Consider the following 12941-nt stretch of genomic DNA (forward strand, 5'->3'; position numbering starts at 1 on the left):
TAATTATTTTGTTAGTCTTTAAAGTGCTACATGACTGCGGTTTTGCTTTGTTGGATTTGGTCCTGCTTTGGGCAGGGGGCTGGACTTGATGACCTCCTGAGGTCCCATAGGATTCTCTGTGTTCATGACCCCACTGACTCATGTAAAAGACGACTAGGAACAGAGGGGTGGCCATGTTAGTCTGTATTCTAAGAAAACAACCCAGCAGTCCTGTAGCTCTTTAAAGACTAACAAAATGATTTATTGGGCTATGAGCTTTCGTGGGACAGACCCACTGGGTCTGTCCCACAAAAGCTCGTTGCCCAATAAATCATTTTGTTAGTCTTTAAAGTGCTACTTGTACAAGTCAGCATTCTGATTGGCTAAAGCACAGCCCCATGGGCGACATATCCAATAATCATGCAGCGATGATTAAAAAAAAAAAAAAACGAACAAACCACCAATCAACAAGCACAAGGACCTTGCCAAGGAAATAGCCTTTTGAAAAGCTGCATCAACACCTTTCCGTTCAAAAACACTATCTACCCAGGGGTGGGGAGTCCTGACCCTGTAGGACCAGATCCAGTATGTGGAGGAGAAGTAGGGTGCTGTGCCCTGCTGCTAACCCTCCCCCTGGCTGGGGGAATGGGGTGCTGGAAACTGCTCATAGAAGAGTAACAGAGAGGAAGCCGTGCTAGTCTATACACTATCAAAACAAAAAGCAGTCAAGTAGCACTTTAAAGACTAGCAAAGTAGTTTATTAGGTGAGCTTTCGTGGGACAGACCCACTTCTTCATATATGGATATGGTCCCACGAAAGCTCACCTAATAAACTACTTTGCTAGTCTTTAAAGTGCTACTTGACTGCTTTTTGTTTTGCTCATAGAAGGGTTTCCCCACTGCTACTGTTGGGCAGATTTTGGCCAATAGGAAGAGCGGAGGATGGTATTTGGGCATGGCAGGGAGCATGGAGCCAGTTAAGCACCACCCACACTGCCCCCATGGCCAGCCCCTTCATCCCCTCCTCCCCAAGCTCTCCCAGCCCTGGCCAGTTCCTCCACCCGCCTCCTAGTCACTCTTGCACCCTCCCCCCCAGACCTCCACTCCCAGCCTGCTCCAGCACCCTACCTCCCACCCAGACTAGGGATGGGAAATGTAATGGGTTAACTAGCTAAACGAGTGGGGGGGCAGCTGGGGTGCCCCTGCTTGCGGCGTGCTGCGGACCAATGCTGCTTTGGCCCACCTGTAGGTGGAGGGCACCCCGGGGCGGCCAGCTCAACCCCCGCTCCGCAGCAGCCCAGCCCGGCAGTGCCCCCGGCCTGGCCGGAGCAGCCCCCAGCCACGGCAGCCCAGGGCGCACTGGGGCAGCCGAGGAGGGACCCAGGCCCCGCTTTGCACGCCCGGGGGGGGGGAGCTCAGCCCCCGGGGCCTCTTACCCCCTTGGGTCCTTCCCGTGGGGGCGTCTGCAAGTAACCCCCCCCCCAGCCCTGCTCTGCCGCCTCCCCCCTAGGCGCGTTCACTCCCGCCCGGGTCACACGGTGAGACGCGGCAGCGCTACGGCCCCGCCCCGCTGAGCCGGCCCCGTGCTGCCGGCGGCCTCTTCCGGTCCCCGAGCCGAGCCGAGCCCGGGCGAACCCTTCCGGCCGCGCGTCCTGGCCGCGCTCTGCCCGCTCCCCGCCGGGCCATGGCCGCGCGGGCGCTCGGCTGCGCGCTCGGGGCTGGGCGCCGCCTGGCCGCTGCCCCCGCCGTGCTCCGCGGGCCGCCGGCGCAGAGCTACGCCAAGAAAGCAGGTGAGCGCGGCCGGCCCCGGGCGCTGCCAGCCGGGACTCCTGGGTTCCGCGCCGGGCCCGCGGTTCCGGCCTGGCTCCGGGCGGGAGCGGCACTAGCCGGGTTCTAGGAGACCCGCTTGTGAGAGCGGGGCCGTGGTCCAACCTCGGGCCCTGCTGCCGGGGGTCCCAGACCTGCCCCGCCCCGGGGAAGAGGAATGCACCACGCCCCTTTGTGCCCCGCGCTGAGGTCTTCCCACGTGCGTTTGGACATCGGTATCGGGAGCCTGTTAGTCTGTGTCGGCAAAAGCAGCGCCAAGTCCTGCGGCGCCTTCTAGGCTCGCACAGGGTTTCCCAAACTTCGTGCAGATGGGACCCGGTTATTTTTTTTTTTTCAGTGTCTGTTTTTTTGCAACCCAAATACATAAACGCCTATTTAAAAAAAAATGAAAAATGAATGCGTTTGCACTGTTTATTGTTTATTCACAATAATAATAGTACATAGTAATATACATTTTGAGATAAAATACAGAAGTGCCTAACTTATTGTTATCAGAGAGGGAGCCGTGTTTGTTTTTATCTTCGAGAACAGCAAGAAGTTCTGTGGTACCTTATAGACTAACAGATATTTTGGAGCATGAGCGTTCGTGGGCAGAGACCCGCTTCTTCATTACCTTCGTTACATGGGAGAATATGAAATGTACCAAATTAATAGGATCGTGCGTGATAATTTATATATTTTCTAAGGACCAGGACTTTTTTCCCCCAAGGACCAGTACTGGGCCACAGACCACACTTTGGGAAATGCTGAGCTAACATATTTTGGAGCCCAAGCTTTCATGGGCAAAGACCTGCTTCATCAGCTGTTTTTACCCATGGCAGCTTATGCTCCAAAATATCTGGATGTCAGGGTGGTTGTGGAGGGGAAGGGCTCAATGAGCCTGACTCCCATTGCCCACAAGGGAGGATCAGCGGCCTGGAATCTCTGGGAGACAATGGGACCTGAACTGTAATGAGACCTGCACAGTTGTGGAGCATTTGGGCTCTTCCCAGCCAGTGGCTGGGTCTCCAGAGCTGCTCACTTGCATCATGAGGATGTTTGATCTCTGCCTGCTGGGAAGCAGAAATCACGGGCAGGGAAATTTGCTAGGGCCGTTGCTGGTCCCCACAAGGGTCTGGTGTCACACACCCCCATGCCAGGCTGACTTCTGCTTGTCTCTGCAGTGGTGAAGACCAAAGGGAAAGGCTTCAGTAAGGAGGCAGTGAAAGACTCAAAGGTGTGCGAGGACCCTGTGATGCTCACTACACATGCCATGGGAGTGAACTACTACAGACAGGGCCCAGAGGTGGTGCTGAAGGACGACTCTGAATATCCTGACTGGTGGGTGATAACCTCTATCTGCCCTCTCCCAGCCCCTCGAGGCACATGGGGACTAGTGTTTAGTCCCAGACAGGACTTCTGTGTTCCTTTGCTGGCTCCATTAGTGATTCCTTATGAGACCTTGGACCTAACTGTTCCAGTCCCTAAAAGGGTTAAATAAAGTTTACGCTATATATTTTGCCCCACAACTGAAAGATGCCACAGTATGAGCAAAGTGCTGAACAACTGTGAGCTCCCCGGCGCAGGGAGTGGGTTTTTTGTTATGTGTCTGTACAGTCCTAGCACAGTATAGCTCTAGGCCATAGCTGGGGCTCCTCAGAGCTACCAACATGCACCTAATAATATACAGCTGTAGCAGGGGGGTGGTTCTGGATCCCAGCTGGGACTTCTAGGTGTTCCTGTACTACACCTAATAAATAATGTACAGTGCCTAGCACAGTGGGGTCAGAGTCACAACTGAGGCTTTAAATGCTAGTAGAATAGAAATAATAAACAAGTGGAGCTGTGACTCTCTACATATGTCCCTCTGCGGGCACCCCTGCACTTCAGTGAGTGTCTCTCTGTAACCCTCTAGATCTCCTGCAGAACTGAGCAGCGCCCCTCCGAGGGCCCCACCCTACCAATGCTTAGTCCCCTGTGTTTGTGGAATAAGTCTCTGAGCAAGGTGCACTTTCTCCTCCTTGCAGAGCTGGACAAGTCAGGGGAGTTTCTGGTTTGCTGATAGTTCTGAAAAACAGAAAAAATGATTCATAGAATCACAGGGCTGGAAGAGACCTCAGGAGGTCATCTAGTCCAGCCCCCTGCTTCAAGCAGGATCAACCCCCACTAAGTCATCCCAGCCAGGACCTTGTCCAGCCAGGACTTAAAAACCTCAAGGGATGGAGAGTCCACCACCTCTCTAGGCAACGCGTTCTAGTGCGTCACCATGCACCTGGTGAAGTAGTTTTTCCTAATATCTAACCTACACCTTTCCCTCTTCAACTTCAGACCATTGCTCCTTGTTCTGCCATCTGACACCACTGAGAACAGTTTCTCACCCTCCTTTTTAGAGCTCCCCTTCAGGAAGTTGAAGGCTGCTATTAAATCACCTCTAAGTCTTCTCTTCTGTAAACTAAACAAACCCAAATCCTTCAGCCTATCCTCATAGGTCTTGTGCTCCAGACCCGTAATCATTTTTGTTGCCCTTCGCTGAACCTGCTCCAGCAAATCCACATCCTTTTTATACTGGGGGGCCCAAAACTGGACACAGTATTCCAGATGTGGCCTCACCAGTGCTGAGTAAAGAGGAATAAAACACTTCTCTAGATCTGCTTGTAATGCTCTTCCTAGTGCACCCCAGTATGCCATTAGCCTTCTTGGCTACAAGAGCACACTTTTTACTCATATCTCAAATGGAACACAACATTTTGGTGGGATCTCAGCTGCTTCTCAGCGAACCAAAAACATTGTGTTTCAGAAAGGTAGAAATGCATTGGGATTATTTTTACCAGCCCAAGCAGTGTGGGGAAGTCAGTGCAATTTTGGGAAACTTGGCAGTGTACCTGAATCTGCATTTTTAACCAAAAAAGCTCTGCAAAAAATTTGGCCTGGCTCTGGAGACCAGGGCTAGCCCTAGAGACACTGACTGGCAAGTGACAGTGTGAGGGAAGGAGCCAGCGGGATCCTGAGGGACTGACCTGCCCCATCACCTGTGTCAGGCTGGAGATTGCACTCATCCTATGCTTTGGACCCCAGGCTTTTCCAGATGTACCTTGGTCCCCCCAAGAAACTGGAGGAGCTGGACCCCGAGACACCCCAGTACTGGAGGCGCCTGCGGAAGTACGACACCTGGCGCCGCAACAAACTGAGCAAGGCCAGGAAGTTTTAGGGGGAGCCTGTGTGGCAGCACCCCTCCCCCTCCTGTGCCCCTGGACCAGAGAAGGATGCTGCACAGAGGTCCCAAGGTGGGATTTGGACATATCCCATCAGATGGGAAACAGATGCAGTTGAACAGGTCCCCGAGCTGGGATCAGCTGGCCCCTGAGCCTCGCCGGGGTCTCTTATTTTTACTGTAAGTACTGATGACAATAAATCACTGGCCGTAACTGGGCAGCACTGGTGTGTCTTTCATGTTACCAATGCTGTGTGTTACCTGGGGTGTGGGAACAGAGCACTTGCAACGCCAGGGTTCATCTTTGTGTATTTCCCTCCCCAGGACATCGCTGGGCTCTTTGCTCCCTTTGTCTGCTAAATTGTGGGGGTGTTGGGGGTTATAACTAGTGCTGCCCTCCTAAGCCTCCAAACCGAGCTCCAGCTACTTGACACCCATATGAGTCCACTCCAGTACAGTTGTTCCTCTTTCTTCCGTTGATAAATTGGATGTCATTAGACTCCAGAGTGAACACCCCATTAGGTTAAGTAGCTGCATGGCAACAAATATTTAATAATGGGCTCTTCCATGTAGCTCTGATTCAAGGACTGAAAGTTGAAGCTAGACAAATTCAGGTGGGCAGTAAGGTGTAGATTTGTAACAGCCAGGGAACGTAACCATGGGAATAATGGGACAGGGTTGTAGCAAGGCACTGTTACCAGTGTGGTATCTGGTGCCTATTCTGCTCCCTACTGTGTTGATTGTCTTTAGCGGGGAGGGATAGCTCAGTGGTTTGAGCATTGGCTTCCTAAACCCACGGTTGTGAGCTCAGCCCTTGAGGGGGCAGTTTAGCAAACTGGGGCAAATAGATTTTTAAAAAGAAGACGGGATGGTGATTGCCCCTGCCAAGAAGCAGGGAACTGGACTCAATGACCTCCCGAGGTCTCTTCCAGCTCTATGCCATGTGTATCTGTATATATATAGCTGCGTGCACATTTGCCCTTTCTGAATGACAGTGCTGGCTCTGATCAGTTACCCTGCACTGCAGACTTCCGAGGGCCCCCAATAATCACAAATCAAGCAAGGTCCAAAGGATCTGGAACCAGGTTTATTGTCTCTAGCACCCTGTGATTCTCCATTGTGACTCACCACTTTGCGTTGGTACGTGCATATGCCATGACAATGGATGCAGCCGTGATATGCAGCTAAGAGGTTCCACTGTCCCCTCAGCTGGCTGATGCAGTCTTGGTGACATACACATTTCTACCCAGGTACAAACAAATTACATGTCTATGACATATCCCATGGGCAACGCCTAATTGTAATAAGTTGACGCCCCTTGACATAGCCCAATGGCAACCACAGTCTAGTAGATGTTGGTATCATCAAAACAACACTATCCATCATGTTGTCATCTTGGCCCTGTACTACACTTGGGTCGGAACGTACCTGGCGCTAAGCTGTTATCTCTGGGGTGGGTCCTGGTACCATACAACATGTCCTGTTACCTTACTGGAGTGTGTTTGTGTATCACTGAGTGTTTGGTACTTTGGGGTAATGTTCTGATCAGCCCTGGTCCCTGTGACTGTCTAGCTCACAGCTCGGCTCTTTGCTCTGCTCTGTATTAACATAATGAATTCTATGTTGTTCAGGCTTGAGGTGCTTTAGCTACACGGGTGAGTGTGACCAATGGGCTGTTTTGCTAACAGATGTCTAGGAACTCTGCTGGGGCAGGTCTTTGGCCGGTCACGCAGGTGGGCAGACTAGAGGAGCACAACGTTCCTTTCTGGCCTGAGAATCTAGAAATCTGTGAAAAGAAAGGGCCGGGGGCTTTGCAGAGCCCTTAAAGGCAGGGGCCCACTGCTGGCCCACTCAGTCTGCCTGTGTGTATGGGAGCATGTGGCATAGAAGCCACTGAGTCCGTCAGCAGAATTACAAAATGCAGAGGGTGGGACGTGGCAAAGGAGAGGAGAGTTTGATAGAGCGCCAGAGGCCCCAGACCCCCAGGTCTCTCCCTCCATGGCTGTCTGCAAGCCCAGGCAGTGCCTCCTAGTGCTATTTTTAGCAGCATCCTGCTGCCTCCCTTGGCCAGAGCCTTTTGCTGCTGCGCGTGTGGGGCCTGTGCTCATTTCTCCCCCCTATATGAAACCTTGAAGTCTGGAGTGCTGGGAGCTAGCGTGGGTTCATCTCACCTCTGTTGTAAGGTCTGTCATGCGGGTCCATCTTCCCCACTAGCCTGTCTTCAGTCAGAGCTGTCCCCTGAGCCCTCCTCTTTGGGGGCCCTGTGGCGATTGCCCCAGATGTCCTATGGAGGGGACAGTCCCCCATACTGAGGTCAGCCTGGGGGCATCCAGGGAATTGCCTGGTCCCCTGCACTCAGTGCAGCAATGGGAAGCAGAGTGAGCCAGCTGGGAGATGAGCTGGCTGCTGGTTCGCCCTGCTTCCTGTGGCAGTGGGTGAGGGGGAGCCCGCACCAGGCTCCCCTGGTAGTCCTGAGCAGGTGTGCAATGGTTTCAGGAGTGGGAGAAGGGGTGGAATTTGAAAAAAGGATGAGCAGAGCACCAGGGAGCAGGTTCGGCATGGAGCAGGGGCAGGAATAGGCCGGGCAGCCCTGGGGTGGAGTTTGGGTGTTCCATGTTTCTAAGTGTTCCCCCCAACCAACAGTGGCCCATACCCGAGTTTCAGGGGGAGCTTTTAAATCAGTGGAACTGTGGAGTGAGCCCCCCTAGCCCAGCCCAGCTTTCACTCCTGCTAGTCAGAGGCTGCTCCAAGCGTGGGGGTGTGCCCATGCGGGCCTGGGCTGATGGCCATTAATGGACCTGTCCTCCAAGAACTTACCCTGTTTCTGCTTTGAACCCCATTGTGTTTTTGATCATCACGGCATCCCTGGCAGCGAGTCGGATGTTACGTGACAAGTAATTGCTCTTGCTGATGACTATTTGGGTTGTTTGTTTTGGAAAAATGTCCACACCGTTCCTGATTTTCAAGAGGCCGTGTCACTCCACCCTGACTCCCCGCTAATCGCAATCTCTCCGTGTGCACGAGTCGGGCCATCCCTGGGCACGGGTGTTCTCCTTCACTGGACCTTTAACAGTTCCACTCGGTCCCTTTTGTTCGGGGGCCAGGGGCACCAGAGATTTGTGCTGCGCCATTGCGACCTTTTCGGCCTGTTATCCCCTCCGTATCAGTCCCCAGCAGCCTATTAACCCTTTTGACAATCGCACCCCTAGGTCAGGGCTCTGCAAAATATGGCCTGAGGGTTGGATCCAGCCCACCAAGCCACTGGATCTGGCCAGCAGAGGCAGCGGGAGGCTCAGGCAGGCTCCCTGCCTTCCCCATGCCACAGGCTGCTCAGGCCCTGTTGGTTTTTCAAAAGCTACCAGCTGAGCCGGAGGGGAGGGGTGAGGCTTCAAGCACTGCCCCGGCCCCAGCACAATCCCATTGGCTGTTTTGTGGCCAATAGGAGCTCCCTGTTTGGCGCAGTCTTCCCCCTCCCCTCAGGCTCACAGAAGCACATGGCTCCTGTCTGCAAAATCAGCTGGGCTGCTGGCGGGGACTCACCCAGGTAAATCTCCTGGCCAGAGCCTGCCTCTGGCACCCCAGCCCTGGCCTCCCGCAACCTTCTGCCCCGCTGTCCCACATAACCCTGACCCTCTGCCCCTCCACCACCCTTACCCCACATAACCCTGACCCTCTGCCCCCTCCTCCACCCACACCCCCACTTCCAGGTCCTGCACCCCAGCCCCCTGTCGCAGCCTCAGCCTGCCCTAGATCACAGCCCAAACCCCTGCAGTCCAGTCTCCTGCCCTAAGTCACAACCTCTTCCTGCACCCCAGCTCCCTCTCAGACCCCCTTCCCCCAAGCTCCTTTCATCACCCGACCTCCATTCCCCACCTCGCACCTCCCCCATTAATATCATGGAAGAGCACATCCCTGGACCGCTTTCCAAATTCTAGGCATGGTCGTTGTCATCAACACCCAAGGGCTCAGCACCCGTTGGTGCCCAATGTCTCCCTCGCTATTTCCTTCCATCTTGCCCTGCCCAGTGCAGAGTGGCTTAGTTTCTGCAGACGAGCTCCGCACCGATCTACTATGTCATCTCCCCGTTCTCTGTGGGGTCTGTCTGCCTCTCCTATTGGAACCGTCCATTGTGCCGAATACCAGGGTCTTGATTTTTTGCTCGTTGTTCATTCTGCTGTAGTTTCTGCAGTGTAACCTTCTGCAGCAGGTTCTCTTTCGGCCGTATATTCCTATATAATTCCTCACTGGTGACCTTCTGCATCCGTCCTATTCTGAGGATCTGTCTATGACAACTCCTCTTGAACGCCAAAATCCTTCTCTTCAAATCTTTCATAATCACCCACGTCTCTCATCCGTACACCATGCTGCTGAATACACACATTTTCAAGAAGCTCAGCTTTGTTCCTGTGCTAATCGCTTTGCTTTTCCAGTGCTTATCCATCGCCTTCAAACTCGCTGTGGCTTTCGCTATTCTAGTCGCTGTTTCCTTCTTACAGTCTAGATCATGGTTTCCCAAACTGGGGCGCTTGGAGAAATTCTAGGGGGGGCATGAGGTGGCTCAGCCCCCTCTCCCCCATCATTCTGCCCGCCCAAAGAAAAAGCCGGCCTTTGCTTCCAGCTCTCAGCCCCTGCCATTTTACATGGGCAACCCAGCACAGCCGCTATAAAACGCAGGCAGCTGGCAAAGACCCACATGGAGCTAGCTGCCTCTTGCAATGGGGTGTGAGTGTGGGTTGGGGAGGGGCGGGGGAGGAGGAGAAGGAAGGGGTTAGATGGGGGCTGGGGGTTCCTGGCTTGTGGGAGGGGGATGGAGTGAGTGGGGGACTGGGAGTCTGGCTTTGCGGGAGGGCCTTGGGCAGAGGGGCTTGTGGGCCTCTTGGGGTTTGGGCAGCTGGCTCTGGCATTGCAGGGCTTGGGCGGCTCAGGCTGGCGGGCAGGTGGCTGGCCCCAGCAGTACAGGGCTTGGTCAGCTTGGACACGCGGCTCTGGCAGCACAGGGCTCGGGCAGGCAGCTGGCTCAGGCGGGCGGGTGACTGGCACAGGCAGCTCTGGCAGCTGGCATGGGGCTCAGGCAGCCGGCCAGCTGGGGCTGCACCAGGCACCTGCAAGGGGTCAACAAGAACTATTTGTGCTTATTTTTAATTTCAAATAACATTTTATATCACGTTTTTGTGTTTACTGTAAATTATGAATTGGATTTTTGGTTAGAAGGGGATTGGCTGATGATAAAGAAGCAGTGGGGGGGCGTGAGGGTTTCTAAAAAATCAAGAGGAGGGCACAATGCCAAAAAGTTTGGGAACCGCTGGTCTAGATCATACATCGTGTTGCTCCCCAGATATGTGAATTTCTGTGCGTTCTCTAGTTAGACCCCATCTACACTGATCTTCCTATTTCCTTATCTTGTCTTCATCTTATCGATGTTCATAATCAGTCCATACTGCTTCCCTTCCTCATTTAGCACCTGCACCGCTCTCACTAGCTTCTCCTCCTCTTCCTCAATAACTATATCATCCACGAACCTCAAGCTGTTAATTCTCATCCCTTGCATCGACATCCCTTCTGCCTCTTCCTTGATCTTGTCCATCGCCCTTTCCAGGTGTCTGATGAATATACTCGGTGGTATCTGATCTCCTTGTCTTGTACCTCTACTCGTTCTAAACCAACTGCCCAACTCTCACCACTACCTCCACATTGTCGTTGATATTCTTCAACAATTGTATCAGTCTGCTATCCACTCCGTACGACTCCAACACCGCCCAGGTCACTTTCTGATTTATACTGTCAAATGCCTTCCAAAAATCGATGAAGCAAGTGTAGAAGTTCTTTCATCAGGCTTTCTCTGCTATCAGTCTTAGTGCCAATATCTGCTGTATGGTACTTTTATCTTTCCTGAACCCCGCTTGCTCTTCCACTAGGTGTTCTTCTATCTGCGTTCTCAGTTTCTCCGTTAGTATCATCATCAGCACCTTGCCTAGATGACTCGTTAGGGCAATCGTTCTGTAGTTCTTGCACTCCAACGCGCTTCCTTTCTTGTGTGTTGTCACTAGCATGGATCTTGTCCATTCCTTGGGTGTCTTTCCTTCTTTCTACGCTATATTACATACTCTGTGTATTTCCTGAATCATACTTTCTCCGCCATATTTGATCATCTCTCCCGTGATCTTATCATTTCCAGAGCTCTTGCTCTTCAGTCATTTCACTGCTTGTTCTACTTCCTCCTTCAAAATATCAGTCTCGCTCTCAGTGCTCGGCAGCAATATCTCTTTGAGTTCTTCAGTCAGTCTCTCCAAGTCACTCGGGTCCAATTGTGCTTTGTACAGATTGGTTCAGCATCTCGTCCATCACTGCACAACCTTCTCCTTGTTCATGAGCACCTCGTGGTTCCCCATAAAAAACCCTTAGCCACCCCAGCAGCAGGTGATTTTTATTCTGAGCCTGTGTGATGGTTTGGAACTTTTCTCAAAGAGCCTGAGAGGAAGGGTGGGAGCAAGGGATGAAATTTACGGGCATCATTGGCAGGTCCCAGTGGGAGTCAAGGGTCGTGGCTCTGTGACCAGGCCCTGGGGCAGGCTATGTCCAGACACGAAATATTGACTTCAATCAGAGAGATTTCAGTGGCAGATTTGAAATGTGATTTACACCTTGATTTAAATAACCAAACTGAATCTTTTTTGCATTTGCACTTTTTATTTTCCTAAAGGAGAGCTGATTCTCATTGGCTGATAACCATTAAAAGAGGTTGGTTGGACATTAAATGTAGCCTGCAATGCTAAATTTGGTACGAGCTTTTGCTGCTCAGGAGGGTACATTAGAAAAATCCATATTTATTTAAGCAGTTACACATCTAAAGATACATTTACCCAGATTCTTAATTTTTCCTATTTTCCATCGTTAGAAAAGAGTGAGCAATTCATTCCTGATTTACTAGGTGGTTAACCTATTCCCCTTGTGGCAAGCCGCATAAGAATAGAAACTGGGATATGATGCAACATGCACAACGTTTAAAATTGTTTTTTATTAAATCCATCAACAGTAGGTATGTTGGATACACATACCAGGCCCTTGACTTTCTGTAAAGCTTCAAGAGCAAATGCCGATTGCTTAATATTGTATGTGGTTTGATGTAAATGATTTTCGGTTGGGGGAAATTCAGGCCTTTCACCCAGCTTGTCACTGATTTCATGGCTAAGCGGCTTTCTTTTAAAACAGAAAAAGGCACTTGGCTGTTGTGTGATCTGAGCTCACCCCACTGCCTGGGGAGGGCGTATCAGGGCCACTCTTAATCTGCCGCCTTCCTGGGCTGGGGCTTGTTTGGCTCAGTGAAGCTATGGAGATTAGAAATGGAGGGGGAGGAGGATGTGCCCCATACCGCTCCAGTGTGGTGGTGTGTGCCTCTCCCACTGAGATTTACAAAGCACCCTCCGCCTACACGTGCTCTCACTTCCTCGTTGGCCCCCTGCTGCTTCTCTGCTGTCTGGAGAGGCCCCTCCTCACCTGACCTAGGGTGGGAGAGGGACGTGCAGTCACCCAACCTGCCTTCACCGGTTTTCTAAAAGACAGCAGTGTCTAGTGGTTAGTGCAGGGGATCGACAGCCAGGATGCTCAGGTTGCATGGCGGGCTCCACTGTATGATGCCAGACAAGTCCTGTCCCTGCTTCTCCCCACAGCCTGGCTCAGGCTCCAGGCGCTAAGCTGCACTCACGGATCAGAGCACACGTCCCCGTGTCCACCCTGGGCCTCTCTCACAGCTCTGCCGATGCACCTTTATCCTTCCAGCTCAGGGGCCCCCCACAGCCTCCCGTCAGCTGCGCCCAGGGGAGTCCTTGCTCCACACCTCCCCAGCCATGTATTTACACTGGAACCCCCTGGGGCAGTGCAGGCAGTTTGCCCTGATGCTTGGGGCGAGCTGCAGGATTCCCAGGGAGTGGAAGGACCAAGGGCTGGT

The 12941-nt window shown here is 52.5% G+C and overlaps 1 protein-coding gene across 1 annotated transcript; it reads left to right on the forward strand.

Moving 5' to 3' along the window:
- Positions 1-1561: 1561 nt before the first annotated feature.
- MRPL54 (mitochondrial ribosomal protein L54) lies at positions 1562-5214 on the forward strand. Its single transcript, XM_074978442.1, has 3 exons — positions 1562-1769; positions 2970-3126; positions 4861-5214. The coding sequence occupies exons 1-3, from the start codon at positions 1664-1666 to the stop codon at positions 4991-4993; spliced, it is 396 nt and encodes a 131-aa protein (XP_074834543.1). The 5' UTR covers positions 1562-1663; the 3' UTR covers positions 4994-5214.
- Positions 5215-12941: the final 7727 nt, after the last annotated feature.

This window comes from Carettochelys insculpta, chromosome 27 (assembly GCF_033958435.1).
Source record: "Carettochelys insculpta isolate YL-2023 chromosome 27, ASM3395843v1, whole genome shotgun sequence".
Taxonomy (NCBI): domain Eukaryota; kingdom Metazoa; phylum Chordata; order Testudines; family Carettochelyidae; genus Carettochelys; species Carettochelys insculpta.

Excerpts from the sequence above, each read along its gene's own strand:
- MRPL54 (XM_074978442.1), top strand. The coding sequence starts at position 1,664 with ATGGCCGCGCGGGCGCTCGGCTGCGCGCTCGGGGCTGGGCGCCGCCTG. Across the intron at positions 1,770-2,969 it reads GAGCTACGCCAAGAAAGCAG|TGGTGAAGACCAAAGGGAAA; the intron begins GTGAGCGCGGCC and ends TTGTCTCTGCAG. Across the intron at positions 3,127-4,860 it reads GACTCTGAATATCCTGACTG|GCTTTTCCAGATGTACCTTG; the intron begins GTGGGTGATAAC and ends TTTGGACCCCAG.